Source organism: Ruditapes philippinarum, unplaced genomic scaffold (genome assembly GCF_026571515.1).
Source record: "Ruditapes philippinarum isolate M1 unplaced genomic scaffold, ASM2657151v2 ctg7024_1_1_1_1, whole genome shotgun sequence".
NCBI lineage: Eukaryota > Metazoa > Mollusca > Bivalvia > Venerida > Veneridae > Ruditapes > Ruditapes philippinarum.
The window spans coordinates 38,169-64,124 of record NW_026852197.1 but is presented as its reverse complement, the minus strand read 5'-3'; the positions used below and the strand labels follow the sequence as shown (position 1 = coordinate 64,124).

General features: G+C 33.5%; 2 protein-coding genes across 2 annotated transcripts; one reads left to right on the top strand and one right to left on the bottom strand.

Moving 5' to 3' along the window:
* Positions 1-595: 595 nt before the first annotated feature.
* On the top strand, positions 596-15,507 carry LOC132752070 (thioredoxin-like protein 1). Its single transcript, XM_060742344.1, has 9 exons — positions 596-800; positions 2,365-2,461; positions 3,308-3,481; positions 4,047-4,169; positions 7,864-7,930; positions 9,628-9,721; positions 11,502-11,580; positions 13,850-13,954; positions 15,432-15,507. The coding sequence occupies exons 1-9, from the start codon at positions 700-702 to the stop codon at positions 15,459-15,461; spliced, it is 870 nt and encodes a 289-aa protein (XP_060598327.1). The 5' UTR covers positions 596-699; the 3' UTR covers positions 15,462-15,507.
* A 1,328-nt stretch (positions 15,508-16,835) lies between these two features.
* Positions 16,836-23,348, bottom strand: LOC132752047 (chymotrypsinogen A-like). The gene is made up of 8 exons (XM_060742321.1): positions 23,282-23,348; positions 21,643-21,868; positions 21,125-21,224; positions 20,426-20,514; positions 19,176-19,355; positions 18,317-18,405; positions 17,748-17,905; positions 16,836-17,050 (listed from the first exon to the last, which is right to left on the bottom strand). Exons 1-8 carry the CDS (start codon positions 23,346-23,348, stop codon positions 16,886-16,888), a joined length of 1,074 nt encoding a protein of 357 aa, XP_060598304.1. The 3' UTR covers positions 16,836-16,885.
* Positions 23,349-25,956: the final 2,608 nt, after the last annotated feature.

Below are 25,956 nucleotides of genomic sequence, written 5' to 3'. Positions count from 1 at the left end.
ATTGTTTACATTTGTAGTGAGCGTGAATTTCATAGTAACAGAACGCTGTAATGTATTTCTAAAAGGATTAAATGTTAATGAAGTTGTTAATTCCCTCTTTTTTTCAAGTCAGTAAAATTTTATCTGAAAAACACCTTGTATAAAATATGTACACCGGTATCGTGGAGACCCGGGCTACCTTTAAATATTCGCTATATTGACAAATGTTTTAAAGACATACATGCATATGTTTTGTTAAGTTGAGTGTATTATTATTATTATTATTATTATTATTATTATCATTCTATTACTTATACAATATACACACATAGACACACACTGTAGTATACGTATATATACTGTATAAGACTATAATTTTTTTCACTTTTTCAACTCTTATTTACATGTATAACATAGCACATACATGTAACAATACTAGACAGGAGCTACATGTAATCGATAGTTTATCAATGACACCTATGTCAGGTTATCAATTCATGAATTTACTTACAACATATAACTATGGCGGATATTCCCCTCCATAAAAACAAAACAGGGTGTCTTTTTGGTGTTTATTTTTACCTGGTGGCATTTGTTGAGCGTTCGGTCAAAATATCACTTTGGGTTCTTTTACATCTAAACACCGGAAGCGGCAAGTTTTCAACAGTCATCTCTTATTTTATATTTCTTCGTTAAAATTTACATTAACAAAGCTTTAAAATGGCTGGGAATGTGCGTACAATAGAAACCGATCCAGAGTTTGATGTAGAACTCACGAATGCTGGTACAAAACTTGTTGTTGTTGACTTCTATGCAACTTGGTAAGTTCGAAAAATTATGGGCTTTTCTAGAAAAAATATATGGACTGCAATTTATTTAAATTTTAAAGAGCAGTTTCTATAATTTTTCATAGTGCTTCATAGAACGTCATTTGTAAAAATAGACAGGTCACACGTAAGTGAGGTAATAAAGTGAATAATAATGCCAAATAAAAGGTTGACACTAGGTATGTTAAAATTCATAAAGAAATTAGAAACATTCTTCAGTCGCTATCGCTCCTTTTGAAGTTTCTGACTTCTGTAGAATAGCACTGATGAACAATAATATAAACTTGGAAATAATAGAAAATATGAATTGGCTTTTATGTTTTGTTTCTTCAAACATTTTTCTTCAGGGAGCTAAAAATTCCACTCGTCCACTCATAATTACAAGTAGACATTGATGCAGGACGAGTACAAAATCGTTGCATGCTCGTCCGGCAGGTTGAGCAGTAATTTGCCTATGTATTAGAATGCTAGATTTCTCAAAATCTGTTTATTTACATTTAACGATGGAAAAACCGGAAATAAAGCTTGTGTTTTAGGTTATAAATGTATAATTTGTGCAATGTATAAAGCTCTAACAGCATTGTTAATTGGATATATGCTTTTCTCTCGTCGATTCGTGACTCTTATTTGGAAAAATTGCACTTGCACAACAAATATCAGACGTACATACAGTTCAATTAGTGCATTTGTTAAATAAATTCATTATCTAAAAGTTCACAAACTTTAAATTACTTCTAAAAACAACCGCTCAAAGATTAGAGCAACTGAACATGTCAACCATGACTGTCTTGCTCAGCTGGACGCTTACCCATCGATTCGTGAAATCCGATTCACCCTGTGACGTCATCAAAATATAGGTGCTCACACCACTAAATGTTCGCATGGTTATTTTCAGCCCGATCTGATCAATATATGTTTCAAAGTCTTAAGTAAATTCTTACAGCATAATGAATATTTTTTTGGCTTAAGTGTAAGTGTGTTTGATAAATTAAAACATTAATATCGAATATTTTAAAGTAATTAGGTCGCCAGCTGATTGTAGGGTAAGGTCATTTACACCTGTTCAATTACGCATTTTGATTGGATAGAATTGTCAAATCGAGTGTCTAATAAAACTTGTGTAGTTTTCGGATGGTGTATGTCCTTGCAGAAGTATTTATACCAGACAATTATTTAGGTCATGAATCGATGAGAAGGCACGAATCGATGAGAATAAGGCATATATGGGTGTGACTGGAATGTGCCTGACAATGATCTATAAAATGCGCAATTTAAACATAACCTAAAACACAAGCTTAGTTTCTGGTTTTGGTTTGTAAAATTTATGTTAACAAATTGATTATGAGATGTTTTAGCGGTCACTTGCATCGACGACGTTCTATTGCATCGGCAAGTTTATCTTAAAAAATCAAGTCAAAAATGATGGACAAGTATAAAGTGGAGGCCACCCGTCCTGCAGGACAAGTTGCTCTGAAAATAATTTTCCATCCCTGTTCTTGCATTGGAATATTTCCTGTTGATATTCAGTGTTTGTGTTACTATCCTTTTATTTTTAAAGGTGTGGACCATGTAGAAATATTGCCCCGGTGTATGTGCAGCTGAGTGAGAAATACCCAAAAGCTGTTTTCCTAAAGGTTGATGTGGATAAATGCCAGGTAACATAAAATTGTAACACAGTCTGTTACTTTTTATAGTACTGAAACTTTCATAGAGCTGTATGAAATATTCAATTGTTTTGTGCAGTTGTAAAACTTATATAATATGATGCATAACATCTACTTGTTGGTAAACATTGAATTGCTTCTCTCATTTACTGGTACATTCTTGGCTTGTATACATGTATTTAGAAGAACAAGTCGAGCTGTTATGATCCCGACTATGTTGTTGTTTGTGTGACATCATGCAAATACATTAATAATTATGTACAGTAGGTTATTGTTCAAACATTTTGAAAATTATCAACATGAAACTACATGTTAATTGTACCGCCTCTGTGGTCGAGGGGTTAGAGTCGATGACTTCTAATCCAGGTACCTCTCTGGCGTGGGTTCCATCCTCGGGAGATGCTTTGGTAGTTTAGCGCGGAGGAAGGTTGTCTAGTACTGGTGTAACTCTCCAGGAACGATGGTTAGGAAACTACCCGCCTATATGACTGAAATACTGTTGGGAAAAGGCGTAAAATGAAACAAACAAACAAACAAACAAAAACATGTTAATCATGACAAAGTGCAGATTTTAGACAAGGGGCGTTATTCTTAAGTTAAATCAATATGCCCTTTTTTAACTAAGAACTTTATCAGACGAGTGATGCCATGCTCCTATTTAACTTATCTATTCTCTTAATCTCAGATACGTTTAATAAGCATTCATCTGTTCATCAACAATCAGATGGTCTGAAAAAGGGCAGAAAAAAGTTCTAATTTGTTTATTTGATTATTACCAAATAGTATCGTCAAATTTCTTCAAAATACTCTTTTTCACTTAGCTGTAATGTTTTTCAGTCCACAGCTCAGGACCAAGGTGTGTCAGCAATGCCCACTTTCATATTCTACCGGAATAAAGTAAAAATTGATTCACAAAGAGGCGCTGACCCAAATGCTCTTGAAGAAAAAATAAAGAAGTGGTATGGAGAAGCAGATGATGATGGTGGTGATGAAGTGACAGTCAAAGGTCATGTAAGTATGATTCTGTTTGTACTTTTCTTTCCAATTTTAGGATTAGAGACTACTTGACATCCTGTGACAGGGTGATTATTATCCTCCCACAGTTTAAGTCAGTGGCATCAAGGTGGCATGTGCTTAAATAAGATAAACTTTAAACATGAGGACGATCAAACGTCGTCAGTGAGTTGTCTTGTTAAGTTTGAGTAAGTGATCTGTCTGTGGTCTCGCAACCAAAGAATAAAGATTGATATCCCTAGAAACAGGGATGCGTTTCACTAACATACTTTCGTTATCGTCACTGTAATCTTAACGTAACTTTTTGTGTAAGCAGAACTTTGTCGTATTTATTTGCGTTTCACTATATTTTCTTAATTACGCACTTGCGTAAGTTTAAACATAAAGTTACGCTCACTAATTGCTGGTGTAAATTGCATGTTGTTTATAGTGAAACACAACTAACATAAATTTATGTTTTGCGTAAGTCCAAATTTACGTAAAAAGATACACAAAACTTAAGAATGTTAGTGAAACGTTCACAATATATTGTTTTAACCTGTTTTTGCCACATTTATTTCAGATGGACTTGTCTTCATTTATCAACAAATCTGGTTGTGAATGTTTAAATGAAAGTGATGATAACCCCCTAGCTCATTGTCTTACATCCAAGGGAGGCTATCTGGAATCTGACTGTGATGAACAAGTTAGTAGTAGTTCTCTCCCTTTGTTTAATTAATTTGTATAATTGATAAATTGATAACTTTACAGATGAAGTTATTGTATCTGACTGTAATTTACTGGTAAGTGGTTGATTAACTCCCTTTTTGTTTTTGGCAAAGCAAACACAAATATAAGTGTACAGGGTGTTCAGTGTATTGATAAGTGGACAAATTTCTGTTTTTCTTCTCGCTATCGGATGTAAACCACAAGTGCACCCATCAGTGATTGGCTTAAACCACTTTAATGTAGATAATTTGTCACGCCTACTGTAGACGGGGCTTATTGCTTTGTAAATGCTAAATTCATGTGTCAGCATTTAGTGGTTGACAAACAGGAAAGTTTCCATGCATATATCAGAAATTATCACGGGTCAAAAGATGATTTTATGACTGGTAGACATGTGCATTCCAGAATTTTTAAGGGTCAAGACCAAAGGTCTCGAGTCAAACATACAATTTTTAGCTCGACTATACGAAGTATATGGAGAGCTGTCCTACTCGCCTTGGCGTCCGCGTCCAGATTTTAGATTAAAGTTTTGGTGCAGTAAAATATTTTTCACTATAACTTTGTCATTTCTTAAGGTATCAACTTCAAATATATGTTCCTTATCATCAACCACATCTTATGTGACAAGGTTCATAACTCTAGCACCAATATTTTCAGATTTATCTCCCCTTGAACTTAGAATTTTCCTTAAAAAATACTATTTTTTACTGATACTTCTTTATTTCTTAAGGGATCAACCTCATACTTCAAATATATGTATCTTATCATCATCCCCATCTTATGTGACAAGGTTCATAACTTAGCACCAATATTTTCAGATTTATCTCCCCTTGAACTTAGAATTTTCCTCAAAAAATACTATTTCTTATTGTTTCTTCTTTATTTCTTAAGGGATCAACCTCATACTTCAGATATATGTACCTTATCATCATCCCCATCTTATGTGACAAGGTTCATAACTCTAGCACCAATATTTTCAGATTTATCTCCCCTTGAACTTTGAATTTTCCTCAAAAAATACTATTTTTTACTGTTTCTTCTTTATTTCTTAAGGGATCAACCTCATACTTCAAATATATTTACGTTATCATCATCCCCATCTAATGTGACAAGGTTCATAACTCTAGCACCAATATTTTCAGATTTATCTCCCTTTGAACTTAGAATTTTCCATACAAAATATTATTTTTAGCTCACCTGTCACTTGTGACAGGGTGAGCTTTTGTGATCGCTTTTCGTCCGTCGTCCGTCCGTAAACTTTTACTTTAAATGACATCTCCTCATAAACCACTAAGCCAATTTCATCCAAACTTCACAGGAATGTTCCTTTGGTGGTCACCTTTAAAAATTGTTCAAAGAATTTAATTCCATGCAGAACTCTGGTTGCCATGGCAACCGAAAGAAAAAACTTTAAATATCTTCTTTTAAAAAACCATAAGAGCTAGAGCTAAGATTTTTGGCATGAAACATCTTCTAGTGAGAATCTACCAAGTTTGTTCAAATAAAAGCCCTGGGGTCAAAATTGGCCCCGCCCCAGGGGTCATTGATTTTCCCTATATGCATATAGTAAAAACTTAAAAAATCTTCTTTTAAAGAACCCAAAGAGCTAGAGCTAAGATATTTAGCATGAAACATGTTCTAATGGGTGTCTACCAAGTTTGTTCAAATAAAAGCCCTGGGGTCAAAATTGGCCCCGCCCCGGGGGGTCATTGATTTTCCTTATATGCATATAGTAAAAAGTTAAAAAATCTTCTTTTAAAGAACTCAAAGAGCTATGGCTAAGATATTGAGCATCAAACATGTTCTAATAGGTGTCTACCAAGTTTGTTCAAATAAAAGCCCTGGGGTCAAAATTAGCCCCGCCCCAGGGGGTCATTGATTTTCCCTATATGCATATAGTAAAAACTTAAAAAATCTTCTTTTAACGAACCAAAAGAGTTAGAGCGAAGATATTTAGCATGAAACATGTTCTAATAAGTGTCTACCAAGTTTGTTCAAATAAAAGCCCTGGGGTCAAAATTGGCACCGCCCTGGGGGTCATTGATTTTCCCTATATGCATATAGTAAAAACTTAAAAAATCTTCTTTTAAAGAACTCAAAGAGCTATGGCTAAGATATTTAGCATCAAACATGTTCTAATAGGTGTCTACCAAGTTTGTTCAAATAAAAGCCCTGGAGTCAAAATTGGCACCGCCCCTGGGGTCATTGATTTTCCTTATATGTGTATAGCAAAAACTTAAAAAATCTTCTTTGAAAAAACCCAAATAGCTAGAGTTAAGATATTAAGCATGAAACATCTTTTAGTGAGTGTCTACAAAGTTTGTTCAAATAAAAGACTTGGGGTCAAAATTGGCCCGGCCCCGGGGGTCATTGATTTTCTTTATATGTTGTGTATAGCGGCCCCAGGGGTGTCATTGTTTTTAACTATATGTGTATAGTAAAAACTTTAAAAAAATCTTCTTTTAAAAAGCCCAATTAGCTAGAGCTTAGTTGTTTAGCATGAAACATCTTCTTATGGGTGTCTACCAAGTTTGTACAAATAAAAGCCCTTGGGTTAAATTGGCCCTGCAACGTTGGGGGGGGGGGGCTATATACAGGTGAGCGACCTCAGGGCCATCATGGCCCTCTTGTTTACTGTAACTTATTTATTTCTAAAGGGATCAACTTCATACTTCAAATATATTTACGTTATCATCATCCACATCTTATGTGACAAGGTTCATAGCTCTAGCACCAATATTGCAAGAATTATCTCCCCATAAACTTAGATTTATTTACTAGAAAAATGTTATTTTTTATTTTAACTTTTTTATTTTTAAAGGTATCTACCTCAAACTTCAAATACTTATTCCTTATCATCAATTACATTTTATGTGACAATGTTCATAACTCTTGAAGCAATATTTACAGATTTATCTCTCTTTGAACTTAGGATTTTCTTTAAGAAATATAATAACTTCTTTATTTTTTAATCTATCTACTTCAAACTTCAAATATATATTTCTTATCATTACACAAATGTTGTGTGGCAAGGTCCATAACTCTAGCATGACTATTTCTAGAATTATTCCCCTTGATCTTGGAATTTATGTTAACAAATGTTATTTTTTTACTATAACTTAATACATAATTATACATAATTGATTTTTCTTTCATAGTTTTGTCCTCCTTACTGCGTCCAGTATTTTATTAGTCGAGCTTCGCTGTCTCCTGTGACAGCTGTTGTTATATTGAGTTACAAATTACATTCTTAATGAATCAGTTTTGATTACAACAATGGAACATACAGTTTTGTTTACACAGAGACATTGAGTGTTTGAAAAAGTATTTTAGAAATAATGTTTAATTTATTCTGACAGAATGTGTGTTTTGAAAACAAAGTTTTGTTTACAGAGATAGAACATAATAATGTATTGAAAACAAAGTTATTTTTATGCAAAAGACAGAACCAGGTGTTGAAAAATAAAGTTTTATTGATTCAAAGAATTGTTTTGAATTGAAAGTTTGAAAACAGATGTTTTGTTAATGCAGACAGATAATTTGTTTTCAAAATGTTTATTTTTATTTTTAAACAGAAAGAACATGTGTTTTGACAATAAAATTTTATTGATCAGACAGAATAATATGATGATATGATTTTGAATATTGTTTTTCTTGTTTTGTATTTTCAGCTGTTAATAAGCATAGAATTCACACAGCCTGTTAAACTACATTCATTAAAGTTATACGGTCCTAAAGGTAAGAAAATGATGTGTCACATGATAAACTAAAACACATGGTAAACCATAACACATGATAAACTAAAACACATTGTAAACCAAAACACATGATAAACTAAAACACATTGTAAACCATAACACATGATAAACTAAAACACATTGTAAACCAAAACACATGATAAACTAAAACACATTGTAAACCAAAACACATGATAAACTAAAACACATTGTAAACCAAAACACATGATAAACTAAAACACATTGTAAACCAAAACACATGATAAACTAAAACACATTGTAAACCAAAACACATGATAAACTAAAACACATTGTAAACCATAACACATGATAAACTAAAACACATTGTAAACCAAAACACATGATAAACTAAAACACATTGTAAACCAAAACACATGATAAACTAAAACACATTGTAAACCATAACACATGATAAACTAAAACACATTGTAAACCAAAACACATGATAAACTAAAACACATTGTAAACCAAAACACATGATAAACTAAAACACATTGTAAACCAAAACACATGATAAACTAAAACACATTGTAAACCAAAACACATGATAAACTAAAACACATTGTAAACCAAAACACATGATAAACTAAAACACATTGTAAACCATAACACATGATAAACTAAAACACATTGTAAACCAAAACACATGATAAACTAAAACACATTGTAAACCAAAACACATGATAAACTAAAACACATTGTAAACCATAACACATGATAAACTAAAACACATTGTAAACCAAAACACATGATAAACCAAAATACATGATAAACTAAAACACATTGTAAACCAAAACACATGATAAACTAAAACACATTGTAAACCAAAACACATGATAAACTAAAACACATTGTAAACCATAACACATGATAAACTAAAACACATTGTAAACCAAAATACATGATAAACCAAAATACATGATAAACTAAAACACATGATAAACTAAAACACATTGTAAACCATAACACATGATAAACTAAAACACATTGTAAACCAAAATACATGATAAACCAAAACACATGATAAACTAAAACACATTGTAAACCATAACACATGATAAACTAAAACACATTGTAAACCAAAATACATGATAAACCAAAATACATGATAAACTAAAACACATTGATAACCAAAATACATGATAAACCAAAATACATGATAAACCAAAGCACATGATAAATGAAATTCATGGTAAGGCAGTGCCTTTACACAGATTCCATAGTTCCAGGAAGGTGTCTTAGGTGTGCCTCAAGTACATGTCTGTTTTAAGCTTTTATACATCCATTTTGCTGCAAGTTAACTATAGGGGAGTGGTGACCTAGTGGTTAAGGTATCTGCCTCTCAACCCGAGGATCATGTGTTCGAGCCCAACTCCGGTCACAATCATGTTTGTGTATATGACTGATACTGGTTGGTTCCAGGAAGTGTTCTTGAAAGTGATTAATATTAGTTGCAAAAACTTGTTTGGCAATTGAACTTACATGTTTGAACTATTATTACTATACTAAAAAGATGTTCATAGCTGATGAAAAAAACTTTTATGACTACTTTACAGAAAATTGAATACATGCTAATTATGTATGAAAGTGTTTTTAATTTCTGATAATAGCAATTCTTGTACTCAACTTGAACAGAATTTCTTATGTCACCATATCTCATGTTATTTGTATTGACAGATAAAGGACCAAAGACTGTAAAAGTGTTCCAGAATCAACCGAGATCATTAGACTTTGATTCAGCAGATGGTATGACCCCCACACAACAGTTAGAGTATGTTAAACTCTTTTTATACCTTTGTATTGATAGGTTTGGGGTGTTATATGCTAGATCTGTCAATGATTCAGTGCAAAGCATATCGATATCGGAGACAAATACACACTTTATGTAGATATACCTTAAAATTCCTAATAAACGCCCCTCCCCTAATAAAGCCCCCCCCCCCCCCCCAGGCCTTTTGATAAGGAAAATAATCTACTCATCAGTGCTGAACTCATAATTAAAGCCATAATTTTATTCAAATCATTCAGAATCCATAGTGTTTAATAGTAAACACAAATATGTATAATATGAACTTTAAAACCTTAGCACTTTTTAGTGTTATTACCAACTCTTGCTAACACTAAATGTATTTACACTGATTTTTTTTATTTAGGAAAAACTGTGTTGTAATAAAAGCCCTCCTTTTTGAAAATGTTAAGCCCCCGGTGGCGTTTATTAGGAATTTTACGGTACACACAGTATTGACAATTACTGTTTTATCATATGACTAAATTTTAAAGGAACTTCGCTGAGTTCCAAAAGCCTAAAATAATAAAATTTGAAATTCTTTCTTAAATCAACTGGTACACTTAAATTTGAAACCAAGCAATAGATGGTATATGAATATACGCGGTATTAAATTGATAATCTATTTTTATGCAATTTGTGGAAAGCATTGCAGGGGTTTTCATTTTTTGGGTCAATTTATTGCACATTGAAATTGATTATTTTTGGGATACGGAGTTAGCGAATGTTTTGAAAATTTGTATATGAGTTATAAGTCTCAACAAACATCTATTTATACAAAAATGTTGAAAAAATATTTTCGGTCCCTTCACGTCAAAAAACTACAGTGGAGTCTGTTTAACATAAAAACTTTTTATTTATAAAAATAAATGTATGTGTAACAAAGAAAAAAAAAACATAATAGTACATGTGTTTTATATAAAGAAATATTAGATGCATGATATTACAAAGAAAACAAGGAAAGTCACTGGAAAAAAGAAATTTATTTACCACATTTCAAGGGATTAATAGTGCTAGCCTACCCCATAACAAGTGTGGTCTTCTATTGCCTTAGGTTACGGTTTCACGCAATTGTTTCAAATCCTGTTATCTGCGAATTTTTTCACCAGAGTAAGCAAACCCACTAGCTTACAGAAGGTCAGTGGTTCTACTCTGGCGCCATCTTGTGACTGAAATAATGTATAGGAAAGCACTGTCTTCCTCAATGGGTAAAGCTGGAAAATCGACGTATGACCTACACAATGTCAGCAAGCCTTACAGTGCATCAGAAGAATATAAACATTGATGCTAATTCACTTAAAAAGGAGCAACTTAAATATTCTTGCATATCAGACTGGTGTTTCTGTTAGTTTTACACATGCCGAAAATTTCATCTGGCATGGGGGGTGCCAGATGCCAGATAAGTTATGTGCTATACAATGGCATGGTTAGGATGATGAAATTTTACTGTTATTATAATGAATGAAGTTGTAATTTCATACACTGTTGTAAGAAAATAGTTACAGGTGTAATGGAAAATTGTTTTTTTTAAGATAAAAAATTTAACATGTTATGGAATATGAGCGGGTTTCCTTGGGACGGATATTTCAATTCGAACAGCAACATATGACAGATATTATTTGTCTACATAATTGAAGGAAAGTTTGAGTTAATGTTATCATTCTGTTTATTGTTGTTTTCTTTTTGACAGATATTATTTGTCTACATAATTGAAGGAAAGTTTGAATTAATGTTATCATTCTGTTTATTGTTGTTTTCTTTTTAGCTTGAATTCAGATGATATTCAAGAAGGTAATTTGGTGCAGTTGAGATACGTTAAATTCCAAAATGTATCAAATATAACAGTAAGTATTGAATAAATATATTATTACATTCCATAAAAACACATCTGGCAGTCAATTGTGAAATCGTATCAGGGTGTCCGTTTGATCCTGGAAATGACTCTTAGACCCTTTAAATTTCCTAAAGACTAGATTTGACCCTCAGGAATTTAAGTGGAGGGTCAAGTTTTGTTAAAATCATGGTAACCTCATTTTTAAATGTCATGAAGAAGGCTTCAATGTGGCATGTCGTTAAATAACATATAGAGAATATTGAATGAGTGTAAGTTTAATATTGAATTTTTTATTCTCCCCGAAAAATTTCGGGGGAGCATATAGTCGGCGCCTTGTCCGTCTGTCCGTCCGTCCGTTGTCTTGTCCGGAGCATAACTTGAAAACCCTTGGAGATAATTTGTTGAAACTTCATACAGTAGTAGAGGGCATCGAGGGGGAGTGCAGTGTCAAAGAACCATAACTCTATTTTGCCCGGTTTTTGAATTATCTCCCCTTATAGAAAAATCTTGCCAGGGGCATAACTCTAAAACTATAAGAGATATTAACATGAAACTTTGTAGGTGAATAGATCTCAATGGGTAGATGTGCAGTGCAAAAGAACCATAACTCTGTTAAGCCTTATTTTTGAATAATCTCCCCTTTTAGAAAAATCTTGTCCAGGACATAGCTGTAAAACTATAAGAGATATCAACATGAAACTTTGTAGGTAGATAAATCTCAATGGGTAGATGTGCAGTGCACAAGAATTATAACTCTACCTTGCCTAATTCTGGAGTTATTGCCCTTTGTTTATTTTTACTTTTTGAATTGTCCAGGACGTAACTTGGAAATCATAAGAGATATCATCAAGAAACTTTGTAGGTTGATAGATCACATTGATTAGAAGTGCAGTGCAAAGAACTGTTACTCTGCCTTGCCTAATTTTGGAATTATTGCCCTTTGAACTTTTTCCACGGACATAACTCTGAAACTACAAGAGGTGTACTTTCCTGTGTCCAAAACCTATTCGGGGAGCATCACCCGGCTCAAACTGGGCTCTTGTTTAACGAGTTTTTTAAACTTACACTAATTTAATATTCTGTTTATCACATACCAAGAATGAAGTACGTTTGATGTAAGAAAAGAACCATTTTTAGCTCGACTATTCGATAAGAGTAAGTAGAGCTATTGTAGTCAGCCGGGCATCAGTGTCTGCGTCGGCGTAACCACTTATGTTAAAGTTTTTGTAATAGTTCAAATATTTTCAAAGTCCATTGACATATGGCTTTGAAACTTTACACACTTGTTCACCATCGTTACCCCAACCTGTAAACAGGAGGAGGTAATTGTATCAAGCATTATTTTTTTACTATCAAGCACTAAGAATAGTCGAGCGTTGCTGTCCTACCGACAGCTCTTGTTCATTGATGCGCCTATAATATAATGCTAACATTTAGCACATCTTGACATTATGTTTATATACCAAAAATGACGTCACATCAAAATATATTCATGGCCGTTCAATACCATTGTTTTTACAGAGTCGCAAAATCATCAAGGGTGTATGACAAAATATATTATGTGTATGCCTAAGTAACAAAAGTTATCAGAATGTCTTGCTCTTCATGCTTTTGTGGGTTTGAACTCAGTCAGAGGCCTCATTTCATGTGATGAAACTATCCTACTAGCTTACAGACGGAAAATGGTGGTTCTACTGCTGAATCTGTTAGAACTTGCAATATTGTCCAGAGACATCTAAGATCTTCTTCCGCCAGTAATGTGTTTAACATGTGTGTAATATAACAGATTAAGCAAAAAATCATCTTTCCTTATTTTGGCACCATTTGCCTTAAAGGCACATTGTGCCTCAAAAATGAACAAATTTTTACTTATTAAGACAGGGCAAATATGACTTTTACAACATTTAAATAATGGTTTTAGAATATGCTAGATACTGGTTACCTGAAGAATGTAGCTGAAAATGTGAAATTATTTTTCATAAAAGTAACAAAATGTACATGTAAACAAAGTAGTATTTTGACTGCCATACAAATTACTAAATCTCTATAGCTAATTTATTGCCTTAAATCAACAGTAGAAAAAAAGATCAAGTTGTTGGCCAATTTGTATCTTTTTGAACAAGAGAGAAGTAAAACTATTTAGAAATAGAAATAAAGACATTTTTTGGGCATAATAAATTGTGGGCATTTAAATTGGTTTTTGTTGGTGCTCTGTAAAACCAAAAGAATATTATTTAACAAATCCAACAAGAAAAACATGATTTTTGTATCTTTTGCAGTTATTTATAAAAGATAACCAAGAAGGAGGGGAGGTAACTCAGTTGGATTATCTTGGTTTTATTGGAACTCCCGTAGGTGCGACAAATATGAGTGATTTTAAAAGGGTAAGAATAATAAGAGGATATTTTTTCGTTTGTGTGAAATATGGAATATATTTTCATGAAACATGATAAAGTGCCACATATTTTTTACGAGCCGGTACGGGGAGTGAAAATATGTTGCATTTTATCATGTTGAATGAAAATATATACCATATTTCACGAAAAAAAAAACCTTTTTATTTAATTTCATTATCAAAGAAAATGGTAACGAATCCCCTTGCTTGCTAACAACTGCAATTGTACAGCGCGCAGTAATTTATGCGTAAGCACGTGCTGTTTGGCGCTACGCTGTGACGTCATGTAAACAACTCTTTAAACGTGTGTACAGCATTAATTACTGAAATAAGGATATTGGTGTTCGGATTAATTTTCTTAGTTAGACCATTTTCTATCATGCTAGATAGTTTCAAAACAATATTCAAGAAAAAGTTGTTTTGTATTTATCAGTTTTTTCAAACAAAAAGGCGAAAGAAGTCCCTTAAAATAAATATGAGTTTTGACTTCGCCCATTTTCATATTTATATTTCATATTTATTTTTAAAAAATATGAAATATATTTGACTGATATAGCACCATATTTCATGGGTAAAATTAAATAATTTATCTTATTTCTTGATCATAATTAATTAAAACACTTCAGTATATTTCATTTAATTGCATAACCCTTTGACTGGCCCAGAATTTGATTTTGGAACAGTCCATTCAAAATTTAAGGGATTTCAATATCAATATAAAAAAATTAACTACTAACAGTATACAGTCTGGACAGACTGCACGGATGTGTGCGCTTGCTCAGCTCCCTACTGATTGAAGTGGCATATTTCTGGGCGAAGGAACAGTTGGAGAACAGTTCATTAGTGATACTATTAGGATTTTGTGAATCTTTTTTAGTTTGATTGTCTTGGAAGCTGTAAGTGTATTGAAACACACACGAATTTGTTCCTGAAAGCAACCAGCATTAAGCAATGAATGTAAAGTTTCTGGCTCAAGGAAACAAGGGCTTGCCCCTGACTGGGTTTGAACCAACGCAGTAAGCAATCCTTAGATAATTAGTCTGGCATTTTAACCACACGGCCACGCCGCCATTCTAAATTTGCTTTTAGCTGAATAGTTCCATTCTTCATGTTGATTTCAAAAAATTGTAGCTACTGTGTACATGTATGATAAAAACATTAAAATAAGGACCTAGGTCACTGGGGAACACATTTCAGGCTTGGCCAAATAGGGACAATTTTTGCAAGAATTTAAAGCGGCGCGGGCTAAGAGCTGGTCTGATGCAAGTAATTTACACCTTGATCTAGAAATATTACACTCGTTTGTTCCGGGAACATTCAAGAGTGTTTGATATATAAGCTAATAGCCTTCAACACAAACTGAAACAAATTGTTATAAATTGGCATACATCACTTAAAATTATTCATCAAGGCAATGGCAGTCAAGGTTTTTAAATATTTCTCTCTTTTTTTTTCTGTATCTACAGGTTGCTGGCAAGAAGGGTGAAAGTCACTGACACTGTGATATTGAGAATGAACTCGTTTTTGTCTTTTGTGTTTTTTTTTTACAAGTTAAATTATCTGAACGTTTACAATTTACATGAGTTAAGACTTACATATAAACATTGCAATCAGATGTAAGTTGATTAATAAAAGTGGTTCTTATGCATAATTAAAGAAATAAACAATACATTAACAAAATGATATAAGCATTTATGTGTTTTTAGTTCAACTGAGCACTAAATGGTCAGAGATGAGTTTTCGTGTTTGTGTTATGTTTGTTACTCTGGTGAAAGAAAATCATCCTTGAATATTACAAATGGTGTCAAGGGTTAAGGGAAGTTACTATGATGAAAGAAGTCAGAATGGGTAACTTCCCCTGAAAATTACATGTATAAATTATGAGTGAGATGGAGCACCACACTAAATACCGTTTCCGGTATTTACCGGACACCGCGCTTGAATGATAAAATTCTGAAATCTTGCCTTTATACCCTACGGAATGAACTTTAAAAGGTCTAATTCATCTTTTCACACCGATTTATGTACGATAATGAATGAAAAAAAATAAAATCGGCGAAAAAACGAAATTTGTCTATTTTCTGATAATGATTTCTGCAAGCGTCTAGAGGTACTGCTCCAATCCTGTATTGAGTTAAATCCATAAATTATATTAAAATAGCCTAGAAGGCAAAGGGGAGAAATCGGTATAGAATTAAGTCAACAAGAGTAACTCCCCCTGAAAATTACAAATGGCATCAAGGGACAAAATAACTCTGATAAATGAAGCCAACATAACGTGGCTCCCTGAACACAATTTGTGTGTACATTGCAAGTAATTGTATTCATTAATGTTTTACTTAAAATGATTTATAAAATAAATACCAATCGCATAAAATACAAGACTGGTTGACCAAATTGAATCATGTACTGATAACAGATCACGTGCCATGTACAAAAAACATTAGTATGAAATAAACTTGCTCAACAAATTCAAGCATTTACATACATTTGTACTATTTTTTTACAAGTAATTTTTTTAGCGTGTGTAAGACCAAAATCACATATCCGTTCTGATTATTCATACTATTGTGTTCTAAGTCCTAACCCGAAGATTTACGGAAAAACCCGAGATGTGATTGGCTCTCCCAATTGAGCAAAGCTGCTGAACCAGAAAAGATGCAATTGGTGTATTTTGCAAGATAGCGCCGATTTCTAGCATCAACTTCTACCAAGCACATCCGTACACCAACTCACTCATTTTTTGATCTCGGACATCATGACGATGACTCATGTTAGTGGGGTTGTTTATATTTCGCGTAATGCAATTGAATCCATTGTGTTATATTTGATTAACTTCTCTTCACACACGTTATTGTTAAAACAAATGATAGTTATTATACCAACACTTTATTACTTATACAAAGTATGTCAGAATGTTTTATCCATAGAGATTCATTTTGTTTTCTATCCAGCTGAGGAATTGCGTCACTCGGGTGTATACGCCTGGTTTCCGTGCCTCACCACACCCTGTGCCCCATGATACAACACCGGCTAATTTCCATACACCGTCCCGCTTACAAATGAGTGGCCCGCCAGAATCACCCTGTGTTTTTCAAGTTAAAATAAAATGTTCAAACCATGCTTGAATTGATAACATGTACTTTTGGGATAATCGTCACGTTTATACATGTATATGTTTTTTTCTCTCTATTTTACAAAACTGCGTTTTTGTAACGTCACTTTACATAGGATGATATTGACGTTTCGATTTTTATACACGGCTTATGAAAAAATATGAAAGAAATCATTCTCCTTTTCTCTACACGTGAAATTTGATGTACTATTAATTCCTTACAAACGACTGTTAGCAATATAATCATCCCCTGACGGCTCGGGTTATATATACAAATGTATGTATAATCTACCGTATATATATGGCCATATAACCTGTCAAAAATCTTTAAAACTGATGATGTACACAGTTGGTGCAAATCAATGTTTTAGTTCGGTTAAATAAAAAAAAGGCCACACACTCCATGCATATCTATGGAGTATATAATTTCTGTTTAAATGACAAGGTAACCGTACAGTTCAAATTATAATTCCGTTATAAGGACTTTTTTACAGGTTATATGACCATATACATAATTATAATGATGCATATATGGCCGTGTATAATCCGTAAATCGATTGTTTGCCATATAAACTAACAGCCGTTTATATTTGGCCATATAACATGTCAAAATAGCCTTTATAACCATTTTTATATGAACTACATTTGAATGAAAGAGGAATATTACCAAACATGGACCTTTTCCACCGGTCTGGGTCACTCCTGCACAGATGTTTGTGCTTCGAACGCTACTGGCTCCCATATAATAGCTACATTCAGCGTTCGAGATTGTTCTAAGATTTATGTATTCTAGCTGGTCAGTTACTTTGGCATGTCCAGTTGGATCTATTTACAAAACATAGACTGTAACAACAAAAGCTAAAACTAATTACGATACCCTTATGCTAAATGGCGTAGACCGCTTTGGATTTTTATCGTTATAAATGTCTTTAAAATTTCACACATAAGTCGTATATATATATAAGTTCTATGTAAAGGTATTCGTGTTATACATGTATGTCAGTCTGAAGATTATTTGCAAAGCCAGGATGCTGATGTTGCAAAACTATTGCTTGTTTAATATTATTAATTATAGTTATATTATTTTTTATCAGTGGTGATAAAATGCACCACTTAAAAACATTTCAGTGACAACCATTGGCATTTTTTATGTCAGCAAGAGCAATTTCCCTTTAAGACATCCGAAGACTGACGGAAAGGGCCGAAAAGTTGCGATTGACAGACCCACTGACTTACCGTAATAAGTGGTTCCCCATCCGGAAACAATGCACATATCAGCCGGGAACTGGTCGGCCGGTTGAGGAAGACAGGCTGGTCTAGTTAAACTACAATAATAGTTAAAACAAATTATGAAGGCATAGATTTGTAATGTAAAAGCATATTTTTTTGATGCTGTTGAAATCAACAAAAACGTTTTTTTTTTCAGACTATCGGGGCATCTTGTTATAAATCGCAATTGAGGGTATGTACTAGCATTTTAAAAATTTTCCAATGTAAACTGTGTTTTATGACATGTGAGCAATAAAACCTCTGTGGCGCGACCCTCTTGAGAACAAAAACCTCTTGACAGTAACCCAATGTAATCTTTCACAAAACAATTTACCTCTGTAGAACAACCACCTCACATCATCAACAAAATATTGTCATATTTTTTTTTCAAATGTTCTTTTGTAAATGCATGACAATGAAATTGAACAGGCTATAAATGTACAGAAAACTTTACAAAAAGTCGTATTTATAATTGTCTGCAGCAATACACAATTAGCTGTTCGTGGTGACATTTGTTACAATAAGAAGAGTATGCTTATCTTATAACAATGTGTTATAGAAGTGATTTTTCAAATAAAGACCAATATTTATACGTATATAACCAATAACAGAATTAATACTGAAGTAGAACATATAAATGAAAATTGATCATATCAAAACAAATGCTTTATGTATATACAAAGCTGAAACAAAAGTTAAGATGTTGTAAACGAACAAAATTCCCAACCAGCATAAGATTGCCAAATTGGGTGAATTATTTGGATTAAATTTAGTATCATGCTGCCAGCCGTCAGTTGTGAATTAAATTTAGAGGCATACTACCTACCGTCCAGTGACATCTATCCGCTTACTAAGTTTCATAAGTGCAATATCATAATTATTGGTGGTTTTATCAAAGAACTCGTGCGGGTGAATTGATTCCACGTGCACTGTGTTGGCCGTTGTGATGAATCTTTGATCCTTGACACCAAGAGCAATTTGCCATTGGCTTGCAACGTGTCCGCGTCTAAAATAAAATATAAGTCCTGTTAACAGAAAAATACGAACTGCTATTTAAACGACATATAAGCAGTTATTTCTCCATACAATAATATTAAGAGGATATTTTTTCGTTTGAGTGAAATATGGAATATATTTTCACGAATCATGATAAAATGCCACATATTTTCACGAGCCGGGACGGCGAGTGAAAATATGCGGCATTTTATCATGTTGAGTGAAAATATATACCATATTTCACGAAAACGAAAAAATAACCTTTTTATTTAATTTCATTATCAAAGAAAAATGGTTACGAACCCCAACTGCAATTTTACAGCGCGCAGCAATATATTATTGCGTCTTGTTTTGCACGCGATATTTGGCGCTACATTGTGACGTCACGTAAACAACTGTTTAAACGTCTGTACAGCGTTAATAACTGAATTAAAGATATTGGTGTCCGGATTTATTTTCTTAGTTAGACCATTTTTTATCATTCTAGATAGTTTTCAAAGCAAAATTCAACAAAAATTTGATTTGTATTTATCAGATTTTTCAAACAAAATGGCGAAAGAAGTCCCTTAAAATGAATAATAGTTTTGACTCCGCCCACTTTCATATTTATATTTCATATTTATTTTTAAAAAATATGAAATATATTTGACTGATATAGCACCATATTTCATGGGTAAAATTAAATAATAGAACAAATTCAATGGCTCTTTGAGTAGTGAGACAAATCATTGGAACTTTAATCAAGCACTTTCGACTAGCTTATCAAGGCCAAAGAAAACGGGGCTTTTTAACCCACTATGTTCTTTTACCTTAATTCTTACTGTTAATGTATATTTATCTGTTTAAAGTTGTGAATTTTATATACAATCGAATTCCATGTTTTGTGCATATTTGCATTAGGTCGTGTCTCATTGCTGTTTATTGGTATTTATTTCAAAACATAATATCTTATGTATATTGGATATTGCATGAGATGCCACAGTGGAAAACAGCTCACTCGCGTGACAAAAATGTAATAAAAATTAAGTGGTGCGAAAGAACGATTCATAAGTTTCGTAATAATTTAAGTTGAAAACTCACTCTTTGAAACAATGGGAAGCTGTAACGACCCATTGGTCATTGATTAATGTCCCGCCGCACACATGCTGACCATAAAATCTCAAAGATACCTGTAACAACACTTGGAATAAGAAGCGAACAAAATGACAAACATATCTAGAAACAAGCATGAAGCAACAACAGTTACTGAAAGATGAATATTTTTACAACAAAAGAGGTTAATATGATGTTATAACTTAAAAATATACTGGATGTACATCTTTAAAAAGCATTTTTTGTCACAAATTTCTGTTTTCGTTTGCTATCTAAATGTATATATTCTTTTATTCAAAAAAGATACAGAAACTGCATTTTGTTATATATCCGACACAGGAATGCATAAAGGAACACATGCAGCGGTTATCATTGTCGTCATCTTTGATTTCTCTGTTCGCCACCATTTATGCCAACTTATGCCGGCGGATTAGGACACTTCAAAAAAATTTCGGAACATTTTGGTATATGACATGCCTTGTTTAAGTATGGGCCGGGGGTAGCACCTATAAATACGTTCGACTTTTCGTAATTATCACTGTACCATCAACACAATATAGGCAAAATTACCATGTTTGTCCCAAAAAGTACAACGGCAATGTCATTTGTTGGCATTGATATCACACAATGTGGAATTACTTGCCCGAAGTCATTGGGTTTACAAAATGTGGTTTAAGAGACTTTTACCTGCCAAGGAAATTCCCCTAGTTGTGCATAACTACCTCCAACGATCCTATGAGCGGTTGAACCAACAAGGCTTGTGCCACATTGTTTACTTCCGGAAGAGCTGAAAACGATACAGGAATAATATTTTCCTTAATAGAATTACAGAACAAAACGTCGATCGATGTGTTTTGTTAAGTATCCACCAAACGGAATCTTCTTTACAATTGGTCACCGTGTACAACCATTAAAAGTGATTTGCGACTGAAACACCGATGTAAAGTAATACTTTATTTTGTTCTGATAATGTGGAAGTACATGCACCAACTAGAAAAATCATATAGATTTGAAAGCAAAATTCATTTTAAACAAATAATAATAATAATAATAATAAATACAAATAATCTAGATCCAAATATGTACTGGGTGACAACATGTCATTTTACCACCACCATGATGTTTTTGCCTTTGTCACCATAGCAAATCAGTTGCAAACAGTTGCTTATTTGTTAATTAATTTGAACCAAGTATGAAACCTCTACCTTGGAAACGCTGTGTTAGCGGGTGGCCAAACTGGTGCCGTAGGAGCATGTGTCCAGAATGGCGCTGACGTCAGAGGAGCGGAAGTGACGTAATGTGTGGTCTGATAGTAACAGCACATTTGATACACTCCGCAATAGTTTAACGTGTAAACATGACCAGCAGTGCAAGCTCCGTTCAGACCACTGTACAGGTCGTAACAAGTACCATGGTAAAATGAATTACAGACTGAAATTATAAAAAGAATATTGCCATTACATTCGGAGGTAGTATGTATACCAATCTGATTAAAATCAGATCTAAATAACACTAGATGCTTTTAGATCTGACCGTGACCAAATACGAAATCATTTCTGGTGACATTTCACACAGCCAATCCATTTAGCCGACAGGTAGACTGGCAAAACAACTTTGACCATTAAAGATTGACTATGTTTTCATGTTAATTTGTCAAAAATTACTTCAAACTTGTTTATTCTAAAAAAAATCAACAATTTCTTTGCCTTTCACGGATACGGTATTTTGATACTTCTTCTAATGCTATTAAAAACCTGTGATTGCATGGCTAAAATAACTTTCTCGGAAAATCCGAACTATAAAGAAAGCAAAACATATAAGGTCGTCATCAATTCTACATTTAAATATTGAGAGATCTGAATTTTAGCCAGGTTGTGTGATGTTCATCACATTTAGAGATAACATAGTCTAATATCCCTAATCATATACTGTAATTGAGGTCTTTGTGAGAGAAAAAAACACACACACAAAGAGAAGTGTAACTGATCTTGTATGACAATAATTTGCTTTATAAATGTTGAGATAATATTTAAAAGCATTCTTGAAACTAGATCAGAATATCTTCGGTTTTGAAGGACAGCATATTTTATCGCGGGAGACAGGATTGACTGTTTGATAGGCAAAACGACAAGAAGTTTAGATTGCATCCACTAGTGACTAATGATTCTACTAAATGATTGCTATTTTACTCTCATTTATTGTATATAGTTGTATATTTGAGCCGCGTCATGACAAAACCAACATAGCGGGTTTGCGACCAGCATGGATCCATCTGCGCAGTCTGATCAGGATTCATGCTGATCGCTATCAGTTTCTCTACTTGTAATAGGGTTTATAAGCGAACAGCATAGATCCTGATCGGACTGCGCGGATGCACAGGCTGGTCTGGATCCATGCTGGTCGCAAACCCATTATGTAGGTTTTGTCATGACGCGGCTCATTTATAATTTTCACAAATTATTTTTCGGTATGGGCCTAGTTTGCTGTGCTTATTGGGTGTCAAATGGAAATGTTAGATCTATGTATAAGTCCCGAATCGTGAAATCTTTTGAAGTCTCGTTTATATCCGCATATGCAATGTATTATTATACATATACATTTGTACATGTTCTATTAAACATATTATTTATTCGTATGATTACTTTGTCTTAGTCATTAAGCTCCATAGGACATAAGGAATTTCATATTCTATGTGTGCATGTTTACATATACAGTATTTTAAGCAAAATTTTAGCTGCATCATATGTCAAAGAATACATCATTAAAGTCATAGTTTCCTCAAACAAATTGTTTTAAGTGTTACAAAATACACATAAACTTACTAAGTACTGGAGTCATACATACTGTTAGCCCCTGCAGTCTGTAGCACAGCTATCAAACAGATAAAGTACACTATCACCATGGTCCCCATGTCCAGATGTAAGTCCAACAAGTCTTTGTGGTAGTGTTATCTTTTTATATGTTCCTCAGCAATCGGGGCAGTGTCATGTTCAACATATGCTTATCTAGATAAATTTTCATCTTTACCTTTACACTATATAGATTAAAGATCCAGTGTTATCTATACTAGCTGTTACTAACTGACATTAAGGATGACCCTCATGTACACATTTTAGGTCAGACACAAAAAAATACAAGATCAAATTTTCGAAAAGATAAGCCACATATTTAAAAGAAATATTTAAAATGAAGGATCATTTGCAACGACTTACGTCATGTAAGCGGTAAGTGATCTGGGACAAGCTACGTGTATCTTTCAGATAGGAAAGAATTTTCTTTGATGTATCAATGCACATATACGCTCCAGATTCCTGGATCCACCATTCCTTCAACGTCTTAACAAAAACGTCATATAAGCTACGTTTTTTGACTGCGCTTTTCTGTGACGGACAATTGTTATGAGTATGTTATTGTGTTGTTGACGGCAGATGGTGGCGACTCTTCAAATACTTATGATCGCGCACATCTGGTGTTTTCATTTATCAAAGTTAAAGGGACTCAACTGAGGTTTTTAAAATAACGGGACTGGAAATAAGTTTTCAAGATTGATTTTCTATTTGCTGTATTTTCGGAAATTTCACATCTATACGGCTTGACAAATAAACCTCGAATGCCCGCTTTACTAATTACAAGAACCTCGTGCACTAGTGCCGCCAAAAACATAACTTCCGATTTCTTCCTTATAAGGAAATACTAAGTTACGGTGTATGATTCCGATAATAAATACATATATTGAGTTGACGTGTAAGTTGCGTTTAAGTTTTTATAAAAGCTCGACAAAGCAACAATCAATGTTAAGATATAACTATAAATGCAAAGCAGATATAAAGTCTTAATCCTAAACTGATATCAAAACGTCATATCAGCAACTTAAATAGTGCAAATGTAAATAATGTTTTTTTCCATATTTGGTCTGTGCCACCTAGTTTTTTACCCTAGATGACCTTGACCTAGAAACATTGCCTTCAAATTTTCAAGATATTTGCGATGAAAACATTATACTTATAGTGATAACTTTTTCATATTTGGTCTCTGATGCCTATTTACGCCAGATGACCAATATTCAAAGTTGAGCAAGAATTCAACAAAGTTATGGTTATTAATGAGGGTTTTGCTGTAGAAAGGTTAAATTTATTGCGAAATCTTTCTTTGGGGACATTGCTATCGTTGTTGTACTATAAATATAATATAATTATGTACATGAAATGAGTTTATTTCAGGGAGAAATTATCTGTGTCTTTGCCTATTTATAATTTTCAAAATTCGTTTCCTTTTTAGCTCACCTGTCACAAAGTGACAGGGTGAGCTTTTGTGATCGCTTTTCGTCCGGCGTCCGTCCGTCGTCCGTCCGTCCGTCAAATAAAAGCCCTGGGGTCAAAATTGGCTCCGCCCCAGGGGGTCATTGATTTTCCCTATATGCATATAGTGAAAACTTAAAAAATCTTCTTTTAAAGAACCCAAAGAGCTAGAGCTAAGATATTTGGCATGAAACATCTTCTAGTGAGTGTCTACCAAGTTTGTTCAAATAAAGGCCCTGGGAACAAAATTGGCTCTGCCCCAGGGGGTCATAGATTTTCCCTATATGCATATAGTAAAAACTTAAAAAATCTTCTTTTAAAGAACTGTAAGAGCTAGAGCTAAGATATTTGGCATGAAACATCTTCTAGTGCATGTCTACCAAGTTTGTTCAAATAAAAGCCCTGCGGTCAAAATTGGCCCCGCCCAGGGGGTCATTGATTTTCCCTATATGCATATAGTAAAAACTTAAAAAATCTTCTTTTAAAGAACCCAAAGAGCTAGAGCTAAGATATTTAGCATGAAACATCTTCTAATGAGTGTCTACCAAGTTTGTTCAAATAAAAGCCCTGAGGTCAAAATTGGCCCTGCCCCAGGGGGTCATAGATTTTCCCTATATGCAAGTAAAAACTTAAAAATCTTCTTTTAAAGAACCGTAAAAGCTAGAGCTTAGATATTTGGCATGAAACATCTTCTAGTGAATGTCTACCAAGTTTGTTCAAATAAAAGCCCTGGGGTCAAAATTGGCTCCGCCCCAAGGGGTCATTGATTTTCCCTATATGCATATAGTAAAAACTTAAAAAATCTTCTTTTAAAGAACCCAAAGAGCTAGAGCTAAGATATTTAGCATGAAACATCTTCTAATGGGTGTCTACCAAGTTTGTTCAAATAAAAGCCCTGGGGTCAAAATTGGCCCTGCCCCAGGGGGTTATTGATTTTCCCTATATGCATATAGTAAAAACTTAAAAAATCTCTTTTAAAGAACCGTAAAAGCTAGAGCTTAGATATTTGGCATGAAACATCTTCTAGTGAATGTCTACCAAGTTTGTTCAAATAAAAGCCCTGCGGTCAAAATTGGCCACGCCCCAGGGGGTCATTGATTTTCCCCATATGCATATAGTAAAAACTTAAAAAATCTTCTTTTAAAGAACCCAAAGAGCTAGAGCTAAGATATTTAGCATGAAACATCTTCTAATGGGTGTCTATCAAGTATGTTCAAATAA